General features: G+C 32.9%; 1 protein-coding gene across 1 annotated transcript; it reads left to right on the plus strand.

The window, feature by feature from the left end:
• Positions 1 to 1,217: 1,217 nt before the first annotated feature.
• Positions 1,218 to 9,877, plus strand: LOC118446915 (uncharacterized). The gene is made up of 13 exons (XM_035878117.2): positions 1,218 to 3,173; positions 3,417 to 3,605; positions 3,703 to 3,938; positions 3,997 to 4,208; positions 4,562 to 4,638; positions 4,711 to 4,910; positions 4,983 to 5,143; positions 5,226 to 5,394; positions 5,500 to 5,693; positions 5,782 to 5,911; positions 5,981 to 6,170; positions 6,245 to 6,384; positions 6,497 to 9,877. The coding sequence occupies exons 1-13, from the start codon at positions 1,562 to 1,564 to the stop codon at positions 8,435 to 8,437; spliced, it is 5,451 nt and encodes a 1,816-aa protein (XP_035734010.2). The 5' UTR covers positions 1,218 to 1,561; the 3' UTR covers positions 8,438 to 9,877.
• Positions 9,878 to 15,580: the final 5,703 nt, after the last annotated feature.

Raw genomic sequence — 15,580 nt, forward strand, 5'->3', positions numbered from 1 at the left:
TAAAAACATACAATGTCTTCATACACCTTTTATAATTAGCCATTTATTCTCTCTTTTCATGTAGATCCCAAACATTAAAAAAAAAAAAGAAAAAAAGAAAACTTATTGCACGAATGTTTAGTGCAATTAATTATGTTTAATTATGATTTATACCTATTACATAAGATCGTTGAACAAATACTTGAATGATACTCGTAGTTATAATTGAATATTGTTCGGTACATATCTCATTGTAGGCTGACCCTTGAACGCATAAGTATTTCCTTTTATTTCCTATCCGCTTTAATCCTTTTGTTGCGGTGAAATTAATCACCAGATTATTACAGCTGAATCGCCGGACTTCATACCGCAAGTGTACGTACAATTCGTGTGCCATCAATCTTTGCTGTTCCGAGTTTACATCTTACGCCTTGAAAAATTTTTATTGATACTAGAAATTAAAATCATGGTAATAGAAAGTAAAAAAAGAATGAAATAACGAATATGGTCAAAACATCGATACATCAATATATACATATTTGATATTTATAGTAAATGTTATATATCGAGCGACTATGTCATGATACATGAACAGCATTTCGTGATGAGCGACTTTAATCATTCGTAATAGTGAAACAAAATGTTTCCGCGATAATATTAGGATCTTGGTTATTCGTAGCATACACATATATACGCATATACTTACTATATCATCGCTAAACTATTTCATCTTCATAGGGAAGATCTTATTTCTAAAAAATATCCTCTATTCTTACATTATGTTTAATTAACAATCAAAGAACTATTTGAAATTCAATCAGAAATTTGCAAAATAAAAGTAATAAAAAGAAAAAAAGAACAATTCTTTTCTGTAATAATAAATTTTTATTTATATAATACAAATATATTTGACACGTGGTAACCTTGAAAACGTTTCATTATCTTCTTTAATCCGTCTTATACACTCCTGATTCGAAGCGCCTCCGTGTCTATAAGAACAGTTTGCTTGCCTAGACTTCTCTCCCTGTCACTCTCTCTCTCTCTCTCTCTCTCTCTCTCTCTCTCTCTCTCTCTCCCTCTAAAGTTGCGTAACTTCCGAGGAGAAGAATATCGGCAGTGAATGATGACGACAAAGAGAGAGGCATGGCTGTCTCTCGAACGCACTGCTGAGGCCGCGGCGATCGGCGGTCGGAAATGTTGATGCTAAATAAAACTCCTAGCTGCTTGGGACGCTGCCATGCGCTCTAATTTCCGCAAAGGCACGGCCGACTGTGGACGTGGTAGCCCGGGATCTGCCACGTCCGAGACGGCGTACTCGATAGTTCTTCAAGATTCTCAAGATCACTCGTGTTCTTTTGATCACGAGTTTTCGGAGAGAGAGAAAGAGAGAGGGAGAGAGACAGAAACAGAGACATAGACAGAGAGAGAGAGAGAGAGAGAGAGAGAGAGAGAGAGAGAGAGGGAGGAAGAGGAAGAAAAAGAAGGGAGGAAAGGAAGGAGTATAAGAAGTAAATCTATTCGAACATCACCGAATTAGTGCTCGCTTATTAATTTTCTTTTCACATGTGAACCCTGCCATATCATGGCTCTCGCCCTTCTGGGCATTATTCGTTGGGCGATTATACTACTTCTTTATAACTGTTCCTATGCCTTCAGGATACGTGATGGAAGTGTCGTTCATCCATTTTCTTCGTCGATCGTTGAGCACTCACAACGTGCCACCTGTGTTGGTTCCAAGTTCGGTAAGTGCCCAGAGAGAACGATGACGACGAGCAACGCAGTGACGCCTTCGCCACGAAGATGGCACGGGGCCATGTCTTCGCAGGTTCCTCCGATTGGTCGAAAACCACCTGTCGAAACGGTCTCGTCTACCATCGAGGAGGACGCGAGTACTCAGAAAATTGGATCAAGGTTGTTGGGTAATCAGTTTGCCGATAAATCATCAGCTGGATTTTCGCTTAGAAAGAAAGAGAGTACTATTAATGATAAAGATGATTATGATGATAATGGTGAAAACCAAAGCGAGGAAAGAAAGAACGTTGAAGATATTAATAATAATGGCAATGATGTTGATGACGATGACGATGATGATGATGATGATGATGATGATGATGATGATGATGATGTTATAGTGGAAGATGAGGAGGAAGAGATACAAGCCGAAGATGAGGAAGACGAAAGTGTAGAGCTGAGGAAAGCTGACAAAAGCGAAGACTATGAAAAGAAACAGGAAGAAGCCGAAAAATTCAAAAGTATCGAACGAAAGGAAACGGAACGAGAAGCAGAAGTAAAAGACAAGGAAAAAGATTACAGTAGCATGAACGTTCTTGGTTGGAGTTTCAAGTTGGGTGCAGGTAGTATTTCAAAAAGTACAACTACTAAAGACACCAAAGAAGTAAAATATAGAAAGGATGTTGTTGAAGATGAAGATAAAGAAAAGAGAAAAAGTACTATTGTAAAGGAGAAAGAGGATAAAAAAGATATTAAAGGTGATGTAAAAATTGAAGGAGAAAGCTCCATTCTATTGAAACAACAAAAGAAATCTCAAAAACAGGATTCGGAATATGTTGCACGTGAAACGGACGATAGCAAGGATGATGATGACGATGATGATGATGACGACGACGAGGATAAGAACGATAATGATAATGAAATTCAAGATAAATTAAAAGTGTCTACTCCAACTAGCAAAAAGTTAGAAAAAGTGAGATATGCCGATAAAGACAAAGTTAAATCGGTAGAAGATACCGATAATAAATCGATAGAGAAAGTCAAAGTGGAAGCGAAAATCCCAGCTGAAAAAGTGCAAAATGAAGTGCAACAGATTATGGAGGAATCTAAAAAGATAATAACTACTAAACCGACCAAATCTGAATTAGACGAAGAAAAGGAAATGAAGAAGGTAAAATCTGCTAAAGTAACGAAAATTAAAATAGAAGAAGAGAAGAAAGTAAAGAAGAGTGAAAGTATTGAGCCAGCCAAATATGAATCGGACGAAGATAAAAAAGGGAAGAAAGTAGAAACTATTAAATCAACAAAAACTGAACCTGGATCATCGAAATCTTCTTTGAAATCGGAAGAAAAACGAAAACCTACTTCAAAAACGATAACTCCAAAAGCTACAACGAAATCTAAGGACGAATTAGAAAAATCCATTAAACGAAAAGTAAAAAGAGAAATACCACAAACGGCGAGTGAGTATATTATGTGTTAAAAGGGATGCATTGCCTTGAAAGCTTACTATGTGTATGTGTGTGTGTGTGTGTGTGTGTGTATGTGTCGTGTTTTGAAAAGAAGTTGATATCATCGTTGTTGAAGTTAATGATTAATTATCTATGAGCTACATCTCGGTGCTTATTTATGAATTTATTCGAAAGATTGAGAATAGAAGAAAAAAAAAGAAATTCAATAAGCTTGACGTATTTATGTATTTATAGGAAACGAGACGAAATCGAAAACGAAGGAACATAAGGACGCAACGAAAAATTTAGCCGATTTAAATGACAAGATATTACATGTACCAAGCTTTGTACCCAATTTTACCGCCGTTGAGGACGCGAACTGTCAACAGCATGGCAAGATATTTCTACGTCAACTAAGGGGTTATAAATTGTGGGCTCTTCAAAGTAGGCTGATATATTTCTATTATAGTAGTAAAAAATTTTTTGATATAATTAAAATATGAAATACTCATTGTATCATTTGCAATGATTTTATTTCTAGTGTTGGATTCCAATGCAAAGATCCCGTCTGGTCTCTTGCGTGGAAACGTTAATCAACTTGGTGATTTTGATCAATGTTTAGGCATAACGTCACACGTTAAGATGGGTAATAACACGATAAAGATTCAAGGAAAATATTGTTTGGCAACCATAGATTTACATGCCGTAAGACCGGATATGAAATTACCGGTTAATCTAATGCAAGCTCGTACATTTATTAAAGGAAATATGCGTTATGTAAGTGACGATTAAACCCTTTGAAATTCAAAATAAAACGTCACTTTCTATCTTTTAGCCGGAACATTTCATACCAAGATTCACTACAGTGAATTGGGCGTTGTGCCTTCCAGCAGCATGTACGGCGAAGGATGCAGAAATTACTTTGATGGACGCATTGAGTTATTACAATTCAACTTCTGGAATTAGATTTATAGTGGACGTCAATCCAGACATGTGTTATATGAAGCAAAGGTCACGAAATTATTCGAAAGAAACGATCGGTGTCCTGTACGTAAATATGTTAATTTTGATTAATCGAAAATTATTGTAACGATGATCAGCACATTTAAGCGTATTGTAAAACTCTGGAAATGATATTTGGAACATGTAGTTTCCCGTCAAGTTACAAAAATAGCCTTTCAAGGGCATCGCTCTCCTGAGCTTTAAAACGGAGAGTGAATAAATATACACGCGTTTGAAAGAGAACAATAAAACGTGGTTCTCTCTTCTCTCTCTCTCTCTCTCTCTCTCTCTCTCTCTCTCTCTCTCTCTTTCTCTCTATCTCTCTCTTTCTCTTCTCTTGATATCGAATTACACGTTTTATCAGACTTTCATTTTTCTTTTATTTTGCCATCATATAGATACTTCTATGCAGCAGTTGTTTGCCTAGTCATCATAGCTACTATCAGAGATTATTTGATAATCTCAGAAGGAAAAGGTCCGAAGTTCGATGATACTTTTTATAATCCATAAGAATCAAGCCCAATCTAACTATTGTAATTATTTACAGGGAATTATTCTGAAAGAATAATAATGGCATTTTCCTTGCGAAGAACAGTTAAATATTTGTTTAAAGAAATCAAATCTAGTAGCAAAGATATTACATGCATTCACGGATTAAGATCTGTATTTATGATGCTTATTTTTGTTGCTCATCTAATAATACCATATTCACGGATACCATATGCTAATCGGGTCGTTATCACAGAGGTGAATAAAATGTTTCTTTCGTTCGATGATATACTTAATATTTTTAATACATTGTCCTTTCAATTGTTTTAGATTACAAATAATCCCATCAGTTGTGTTCTGAGAGTTAGTTCACTTTATACGGATTCCTTCTTACTTTTGAGCGGATTGTTAACGGCTTATAACATGGTGAAGGAATTAACATCCCGTGGAGAGATTCGTTGGTTTTGTCGTCTTATCGTTAGATTAATCAGGTGAGCTTGCTCTGTAGTTCGTTAATGCCTCGAGCCAGTTCCTTAGTTTGTAATTATTGAGCAAATTCGTGTTGTAATTTAGACTGACACCTGCCTTAATCGTGGTAATATTTTGGTATGCTTTCGTGATGGAGCATATCGGATCAGGGCCGCAATGGAACAGTATTATCGTAAATAATGCGGAACTTTGTAAAAAAAATGCATGGATCAATTTACTTTACATTCAAAATTTCTTTCCGTTTGAAGAAATGGTGAGTATCGTCGATCAAAAAAAAAAAAAAAAAAGAAAAGGAGAAAGAAATAAATAAAAAATTGTTATCATTATTATTATCTAAATAATTTTACGTTCATTACAGTGTGCACCGCATACATATCATATTGCATTAGACATGCAATTATCATTGTTAACACCAATTTTAGTATTTTTTCTTCATTGTAAACCAATTATCGGTATCATTTTATTATTCTTCCTTATTCAAGTCTCGGCTACGCTTCGTTACATAGCCACGATAAACAATAATCTATCTATCGTCATCTTTCACGGAATGTCGTAAGTATGCAAATAATATTTATTCGCATCGATAATATATTATATCAAAACAATTGCATTCGTAGATTTTTCTTCATTTCGTTTTCAGAGTAAAACAACTTTATAAAGCTGCTAACTTTAGTTACATTTTACCATTACATAGAGCTACTCCTTACGTCTGTGGCGTTGGACTTGGCGTGTTGTTGCATTATACAGGAAAAAACGTAAAGATTCACAAGGTAAACTGAAAAAATATGGGCGCTTAAAATTTTTGTAATCGCAATGAATCTTCCATGAATTATTTTTAGGTGTTCGTGATCTTGGGATGGTTCATCGCGATGTCCTTTGGAACATGGTCGTTATTTTCTCCTTGGCGTTTAGCCAAAAGGGACTATGTGTACGATGTTGAAGAAGCTAGTCATTACACTGTGATCAGTCCAATCCCGTGGGCTTTAGCTTTATGCTGGACGATTTTTGCATGCTTTACTGATCACGGAGGTATCCTATTATATTATTACGATAATAAATCTAAATGAGAGTTGTATCATTATATTCCATAAATTTATTTATAGGAATCATAAATAGATTTCTCTCGAACTATTGGTTGGTAATATTCAGTAGAATATCTTATGCGATTTATTTAACACAATTCGCTGTATTTTTCTACAATGTTGGGACCACGAGATATACGACAGAATTTCATCTTACTAAAGTAAGTTATAATATTATTAAAATCGTAATAATTTTATTTAAAAAAAAAAAAAATTGAACATTTAAATAGTATCAAATTCAAAGAATAATTTCTTTTTTCATCGGTATTTTAGATTGATTTCTTGGAGATAATCGTAGTGATATGCGTGTCGATCGTAATAACATTATTGTTCGATCTTCCGATGCAGGAAGTAAAAAATGTCATAATGGAATGTACAGATAGTTTATCCATCGACATATCTAAAGAAAAACTAACGACGGATGAAACGAAAGAAACAAAATCAAAGGAAACCATTAAAAAGATAGGCAACGGAGCAAAAGTATTCGAGGATGACGAAGTAAACTCGTCGGGATTGTATTGGCAAAAAGACATAATCGATGCCAATACAAAATTACGAAATGAAATTCTAGAAGACGAGAAGATAGTAAATATATCGCGTTTAAAGAAGTTGGAAGAGAAAAGAAAATCGTTTATGGGACATAATGAAAAGGAGAAACACATAGAATGGGAAAGAATAAATAAAAGAATACCACCGTACACGTTTGACTCTGAGGAAGAAGCTATGGAATATTTCAGAAGTCAAAAGGAAGAAGAAATGAGAAGAAATAGACGTTCGCTTTCGAAAACGAAAGAAATCAAAAGATCAATGCCAATCGAAACTGAAGACGATTATATAAAACGAAGAAATGAGGAAGCTTATTTGAATAAGTACAGAAGATCAAAGTCCAAAGAAAGGTCATCTTTTAGAGAACCCGATGATTATCGTTCTTGGGAATTTATTAATAAGGAACGTTCGACATCCATCGGTCCAGACTCAAGGCGATTTTTAAATGAATCAGAGGAATACGTTTCGAGAGCTTCACGACGTTCCGTACCAAAGTCTATGGATTCAAGAAGAATATTTTCTTCGGGAAGCGAAGATGAAACGTCTGTTCAACGTAGATCGAAACACGACCGAAGATATCCTTCGGTAGAACCGAAAGTTAGCGATGAAGAAGAATGGGAAGAAGAGTTGAGGATACGAAGGCGTCAATTCATGGAAAAGCTCGCTAGCCAACGAAGTGGTTCAGCGGAAGAAGAAGATATAACGTCCTTGAGACGAAGATCTTCTGCCGAAGGAAGAATAGCTTTGTTGAAAGATCCTTCGGATAACGAAAATATGGACGCTTGGACTGTGAGTGTTGGTCCTCGTATCGCTCAACTTGGATCCTCTCAGGAACGTAGCGAACCTGAAGACGATCCCTCTTATCTTCAACGTCGTGAATATCGCGAAAAAGCACCACCGTTTAGAGAAAATCCTTATAGCGAGGCAAAAGATACCTCCATCACAGATGACAAAGATGTTACCAGTTTCAACTTCGTTCTTACGAAGGACAGTAGAAGAAAATCGGTTCAAGATCTTACAAAATTGGATGATTCAGATTTAACGGAGTCTGGATGGAGTCTTGTTAAAGAGGAAGGTATCGAAATGTTACCGAAATCGTCCTTGGGATTGTACAAACGAGAATCTATTATCAAGAGTCAGGCAAGCGAAGAAGATCCAGAATATTATCTTCCAGAGAGACCGAAACTTGTACAGCAAGAGCAGGAACATCCGTTCAAGAAAGCATGGCAGATGCAAAAATCTCGATCAGAAGAGGATGCTTTAGCATACATAGTAAAAGATAAAAAGTTGGTACAATCTGAAACAAAAAAAGATGATGATTCTTCGACAAGCAAACAAGATACGAGCGGTGAAAAGTCTGAAGAGTTTCAAGATATGGTTACTGAAGAAACTGAGACATTATCGGTTTGGCACGACAGGAGCACAGATACAGAAGATAATCAACAAAGCTCAAAATCTGAGATCGAATCAGATATCGATTCAATTTCGGTAAGACAATCGCCTAATACCGATGTCGACGACAGTGGGCCCTGTTCTGTTTCCGAAACTGATTTAGATACTTCTCGATTCGTTTGGCCAATCGAAGACGAACAATTCGAGATGTACAAGACGGGACCAAGAAGAAAATCTATGGAAACTAATTGGGATTGGGAAGAGGAAGAAACTTGACGAGAAGATAATCGCAGGATTGTGCAAGAATGATTAAGCAATCTTCAAGTACGATCAGAACCGAGGAAAAATTTTAAATCATTGAGTATAAACAGAGCGAACGCATTTCTGCGAATGCCTGTTTATCGGTGATCGTATATGCACATATAAATAAATAAAGATGGCTTTGATATTGATATCAGTATCATTATATTATTAATCTAATAAATTATAAATGGACCATTATAAAAAAAAAAAAAAAAAAAATAATAACATCCCTTTACGTATTACTTATGACGCCTGAACATACCAAAGTCCCTGAAACATTTGTTTCGCTCATCTAAAAGATGATATTGAACTTTTTAAATAACATTCTTTTTCTCTCGGATAAAGTGTCGGATAAGTTTAACTTATCAAACTGTAAAAGGATTCGTTCGAATAGAATAATAAGAGATTTAAACATTCTCCTGAGTAAAATTGCTCCGATAAAAATGAGATAAAAATAACTTGAGGTAATGTATCCTTCATGTTTGTGCTTTTGTTCATTAAACGAATCATATGAAAGATAATTACGCTAATGATCATCTAAATCACGGACAATGTTATGGATCCATATATCTATAATTATAATTAAAAAGGATAAACGACAAATTAAAAATTTTCTAATTGAATTTGATTAGAAATTATGAATTGCTTTTTTTTTATAACGTCATTGTACATACAGCTGACGTTTACAATTTAAAACAGAAAATACAGTTTCATTGGGATAGAATCCTTTCGGAATCCTTGGTGTGAGCTTTAATCGAGATTCATTGAAAGCCACCGCAAGCACTCTCCCGACGACATCCTTGACGTCCTGCGGCGTGCAAGCAGCAGGGACGCAAATACCCTGGTAAAGTTCACTTATCGACTCTTTCGAGCTACCTTCAACGAGTCTGAAGTTCTATCAGACAGAATAGTACCTTTTTAAATAAGCCTCAGGCACCTTCACGGTAACTTCACCGAGACAATAACGTTCACGGAGATATTTGGGGGTGTCTTCTCTTCCAAATCAATGTCCAGGCAGATTTGTCGGAGTTGACCAATTGGAAAACCGAACCGGCCAAAATACCCTCTTGGAAATTTTCCAATAACATCGTAGTATTTTATCTTCCATTATGTCAGATTCTTTATATCGTTTAAGATAAGCTTATATGCAATGTATTTTTACATTTCTCATCTTCGATTAAGATTTATGATTTCTTGAATGAGTATCATTTCTATCGATAACAATGGTAAACCATTTTCATTGTAATCGTTACAATATTATTCAAAATAACTATTTGACATAAGTTCTTTATAAATAGGTACTTTAATATCAAAGATCTTTTTTCCTTCCGTTGTAGAAATTTTTTCAACAAATTTTTTCACTATCAAAAAAACAATCCAAAGTATACAAAAAACGGAGCTACGTGATTAACGCTATTCGATTCAATACTATTCGATCCAATGTCAAAGAAAGAAAAAGTCTTTCGATCATTACTTGCGTGTAAATTTGCATTTATCTGCTTCTTCGAATAAAATATCAAATTTTCTTATTTTTAAATAACTTGAATAATAATGTAAACAACATCGAAATAAACATGCGCTTCTTATCATATGAAAATATCAAATTCTTAAATCTCTTTTTAATTTAATTCCAACGTCCATTACAATTATAATAAATCAAATATATCAAATAAATCAAATGCAATAATTATCGATTTATTGTTGTCAGATAAAAAGGAAAAAAAAAAATTAGAAATAAAAAAAAGATTCGATCAATTAAAAGCTGCGATAATTCCTAAGCGAATGATTACCCGTGGGAAATAAAGGACGATAAGAAAATATTCCTTATTAAATCAGCATTACGACAACTAGGACGAGCAACGAACGATATGCATCAAGTGATCATCGAGAAGAGAAGGAAAAGAAAGATCGTCGATCTCATTACGACCGACAGAAAGGGACTAAAGATCGAGGTTGGCAAACTTAGAGTACGTCATTAAAATTCAGTCGATAACTTCGCGTCGTTATGTTCGAATCCTATGGTCAAATGACCCTCGTTAGCGCTAATTACCGGATCTGCACACAGCGATTCTGAATATTCTTCGCGAATTAACCTCTTCGAGATAGGCCCTGCTACAGTCCTTCTTAGAATTTGGCGTACATTTAACGAGATTTTCAAGAGAAATTGAGTTTCTTAAATGAAGATTCGTTATTACTCGCTAGTTCATTCGATATTTTCACTTGGTTAACAAATAAATTAAAAAGAGATGAAATAAATTTGATTTTTTTTTTCTTTTTTTTTTCTTTTCATATTAGCATTAACACTTCGATGTCATTTGATATTATTATTAATGACGTCGTAAAAAATATCTCTTTCTCAAAAGAAGGTAAATTACTTGAAGCATAGAAAGTATGAATGAGTGATGCTTATTCATTCATTCATTTATTCATGGGATCAATCATTGTTATAATTTTTTTTTAGACGAACAAAAGTGTCCTTATGTAAAACTTGCTTAAAACTTGCTTACGGAGACACGTCAAAGTTGTTAGAAGCTGAAATACTAATAAACGCATAGAAATTGACCTGAAAATGAGTTCGAAAATAATTGAAAGACCATCTGATCAAAGTCGAATGAATTCATAATGTTACTGACGAATACAACTTAATACTCATGCCAAGTATAGAATTCACCGAAGAGGATGTTGCTAAAGCAATCAAACGAAGCAATAAATGGAAAGCTCTGGGTTTTGATTATTTGCAGGGGTTGAAATACTTACGACTACTTACGGCTACTTACACTTGCACGAAGCTTATAGATCATTCTATATGACTTAAGTATGTTTCAATGGTACTTGACTGAAGGAATCACGTATCTACTTTATAAAAAAGGAAAATCCAACCATCTATAGACCAATTACCTGACCCAATTATCCCTTACTTACTAACTATTCAAATTTCTCTAATCTATGATAAAATATACGATCATTGTAAAATCAATAATATAATTATAGAGAAGGAATGCATCGAAAGAGCATTAAAGTGCTAACAACAATTAATTATAGATGGAATAATTTTGAACCAGCTGTAAGTTAAACGACAAAAATTATAAATCACATAGATAGATTAGATCAAAGTTTTTGACGTCGTACCATGTGATACGCTTCTTAAAATTCTTTACATCCTCAAGATCTATCCGAAAAATTAGCAACATGTTAAGAAACATAATAGCAACCTGGGAAATCCGATTTTTAATGTGATAATAGGTGTAAAAGATCTAACTATTTAGATCCACTTTAACAAAAGTTCCGTTACCAAATTCCTATGGAACAAGATTATGCCAGTCATATAAGGAAGAAGGAAGATGTTTTACAAATATAAAGAGGATGTGCAAAGTATAAGAATCAAATATGCGGGATGAACTGAGAGCATCTAATGACGGACTAATGAGGATGTATTTATAGAAGTAAACATTGAATATATACCATTAGAACTGAGTAAGAGGTAAGAGGAAACAATAAGAGAAATATCAACTGTGGAGGAAGGTATACAAAACCTAAAGAGCAAGGAATCGCATGGAAAGTTCTCAGAATTGTTAGAAGATCTAACTGCCGATAAATACCTATCAGTGTAGTGATTATTCCTTGTATTCAAAAATTTAAAGCTTTGAGTTAGGTATCCAATACAAAATGATCAAAACAAATCGTTAAACATGAGATCATTGATATTTTGGATGTCGAGTATATTCTAGCTGATTATACCATGAAAATGATTACCTGAAAAGACATGATCAGCTAGACCAATTAATCCATTAACAATTAAGAATAATATTGGACATGTTTAGATCATTCTAAAACAAATAAAAAATATATCACCCTAACACAAATATCAAACAATATCACATTCCGTGATGGAATCCGCAATACGTATAATCACACAGAATGTTATCGATCGTTTGATTCATCGGAATTTGTATTATAAATTTTATTTTATAATTCTGAATTTAGTAATCCTGAAAACAAATTATTTAATATGAATCTTTTAAACTTATTAATCTTCGAAACTTCTTATCATATTTAATGTTAACTTTGAAGTATTATTTTCTGTTATTTCGTATCTTTTTGATCTCTTTTATATTACGATCAAATTTCTCGAGATATTTTCTAGTCATTTTGTTTTATAAATGTTAATTCCATTTGTCATTTATTAAATATTATAATTTAACACGGTAAATATCCTCGTAAAGATTCGCTTAAGTTCTAATAAAGTTCTAACAAAGTTGTCTACTTCGTTTATTATTTTCATTCTGATAACTTTTGCGAACAATCTTTCGGATTGAATAGCTTGCCTGGATTTTCATAAGTGTTAATGAATTTGTGCAAATTGATAGTTCGGCTATTGAAAATTTGTCGCATTTTTTATTCTATAATAATGTTTTTCAATAGGAATTTCTTTTTTTACTAGTATCGTGCCATCAGACTATTCTATCTTGGATATTCTTTCTGCCAATTTATTTTCTATTTTCCTAATAATGTCGTAGATATTACGAGAAAATAATAATCGATTTACACTAAGAACATCGAAACTAAGACAACCATAATATTATAGAACTCTTATATCGTCATATCTGACAAATCAAATTTAGATATTTACCTAACAAACAACAAGATAAAATTTCTTTTCTTATTCGATCGATTACGATAGCAATCATAAAGCTTTAAAATTTTAGATATAATTTTTCGAAATCAATGATTTTATCTTCGAAGAAATCAAATATAAATCATACTTAACATCAATCAAACTAATTGGACTAAATGATAACGTAGTATTTTATAATATCAGGAACTTAAATATACGCGTAATAAATGAAGCGAACGAAAAAAATAAATGTCAACGTAAAAAAGAAAATAGAACATGCGGTACGCAATGAATAATTTTAATTCCAGATTAGATACATTAACTCTAGGATCAAATAGTTTATGTTAGAAAAGAAAAAAGTGAATTAATAAGAAAAATAAATAAACTTTCTAGAATATAAAATTATTTCCATAGAAATCTATATAATACGTTTAATCCAACTCAAAGAATCATTGAAAAATATTATGTATGAATTTAAAAAAAGCTTTTTCTCTTCGAGTTGATTAATACACAATGGAGGAAAACAAATCTCAAGTTTGTCGATAAAGAATCTGAATGAATTCTTTCTTTCATTCATTCTTTCATTCAAATTGACGTTATCGATACGTAAAGACTTATTTGAATTGAAACTTATTAACAAAAGTTAATATTGATTCGTCGACATAAAAATCATCAAATATATTCACGACCGACATTAACGACTTACTGAACATCTTGGAAACACACAATCTGACAGATTCGAATCTGTTTATACACGAGTCTTTAAGTAAAACACAATTATCGAATACCATTAACTGTAAAATCAAGTACCTTAAAGAAGGCACCAGCTTAGAACACCAAATAAGGAACTGCATCAAATCTCAATTAAGGATCAAGAATGCGAGGAACGTGATTCAAACGTTCCTATCGGGCATTCCATGACTAATACCTCCTTCTTATCAGATTATAGCAAATATTCACTTGTAACAATGATTGATTCTGGATCTCCGATAAGTTTGATTTGAAGTAATTTGCTTTTACTCATATTTGTACTCCGGCTATCAAAGTTTAATAATATTAATATTACGAAATTAAAAATCTTAGGAATCTTTGATTTTGCTTGATAGAGATTATATATTATCTCTATTAATCAAAATATTATTAAGAATGAAATTTCAATATTTTGAAAGCAGATTTGGAACTTGATGATAATATTGATCTTTCCGAAATAGATCTTTCGTATCATTCTTCATCTTTCATGGAAACATACAATAATGTGGAAAATAATGTTTCATAAGATTGCGCCTTAAGATAAAATATCGACTAATCGCCGATAATAGAGCGATCTATACTGACAAGGAAAGATGGCGCGTTGTTCATTTGCGGGCACAGAGTTAGAGAATCGACATTAAGATCGGCAATGATTTCTACCTCGTTATTTTCTTACCTATTTACAAGATCAAGTATAATTAAGGAGGGCTAAAAAATCGGCATGGCACACTTAATGACGCATGATGTACTAATGCTACAACAATTGAATAGTTTTGTTCTATGATATTATCTTTATTAAATCTCTATTATCTTCGTTTGATTGAACTATTTATTCTGTTTGTAGGATCAAATTCATAAACGAATAATATTTGTGCGTTCGTCGATCAATTTATCGAAAATAAAAAAAAAAATAAAAAAAAAATAAAAAAAAACAAAAAATATGAAATTGTTACAATATTAATTCGTATTTTGATTTGAAAATATTATACAATCTGTAGAACAATTGTTATATTAATTATCGACAAAGAAATTTTAAGTTTCACGAAGAAAATAGAAATGATGATTAGACACACGGCCGATCGATTAATTTTAGACTAATACTCTATGTAAACTTTCATTGGTCGGTAAAGAAAAATTGAAACAAATATTGAACAATCTATTACAAGAGCAAATTATTAGACCGATTGATTCTCTATATGCTTTTCCGATCATGTTTGTACATAAACGGAATGATAAGCAATGTTTGATTATCGCAAACCAAAGGATAATATTCCTGTTCCTTTAATTAATGATCACTTTCTTTGTACATTTCTAAAATACACTTTTTTTTGTGTTATCAGTTCGTATTTTTAAGGATGCCATTTGTGTTGGCAAATGCCTCGCAAATATTTCATAACATTTTCCTAAAATTTAATTAGCTAAGACTAATAAAATATTAATATACATATATATTGATTGCACCTAGAAATCTAAAAAGTCTTTGCGAAATATTTAATTTGGCCCGACTATATCAATTGCAATTTCGATAAAATCAAATCTTCATTATTGTACATTTTATATCATTATTGTACGAAATATTATATCTTTGCTATTTGTTTAATGAAGATGGCATTCAACCTACTGCAAGGAATGTAGAAGTTGTTGTTAATTAATCGTGTAACGTTAAGAAAGTTTATAGATTCATTAAAAACTTTCCAAGCATAACAGAACCACTGTACGATTTAATTAATAAAAGTCGCAATATTTCGATT

This window comes from Vespa mandarinia, chromosome 3, assembly GCF_050613455.1.
Source record: "Vespa mandarinia isolate Hongniang chromosome 3, ASM5061345v1, whole genome shotgun sequence".
NCBI classification, from domain to species: domain Eukaryota; kingdom Metazoa; phylum Arthropoda; class Insecta; order Hymenoptera; family Vespidae; genus Vespa; species Vespa mandarinia.

Excerpts from the sequence above, each read along its gene's own strand:
- LOC118446915 (XM_035878117.2), top strand. The coding sequence starts at position 1,562 with ATGGCTCTCGCCCTTCTGGGCATTATTCGTTGGGCGATTATACTACTT. Across the intron at positions 3,939-3,996 it reads TTAAAGGAAATATGCGTTAT|CCGGAACATTTCATACCAAG; the intron begins GTAAGTGACGAT and ends TCTATCTTTTAG. Across the intron at positions 5,144-5,225 it reads CTTATCGTTAGATTAATCAG|ACTGACACCTGCCTTAATCG; the intron begins GTGAGCTTGCTC and ends GTTGTAATTTAG.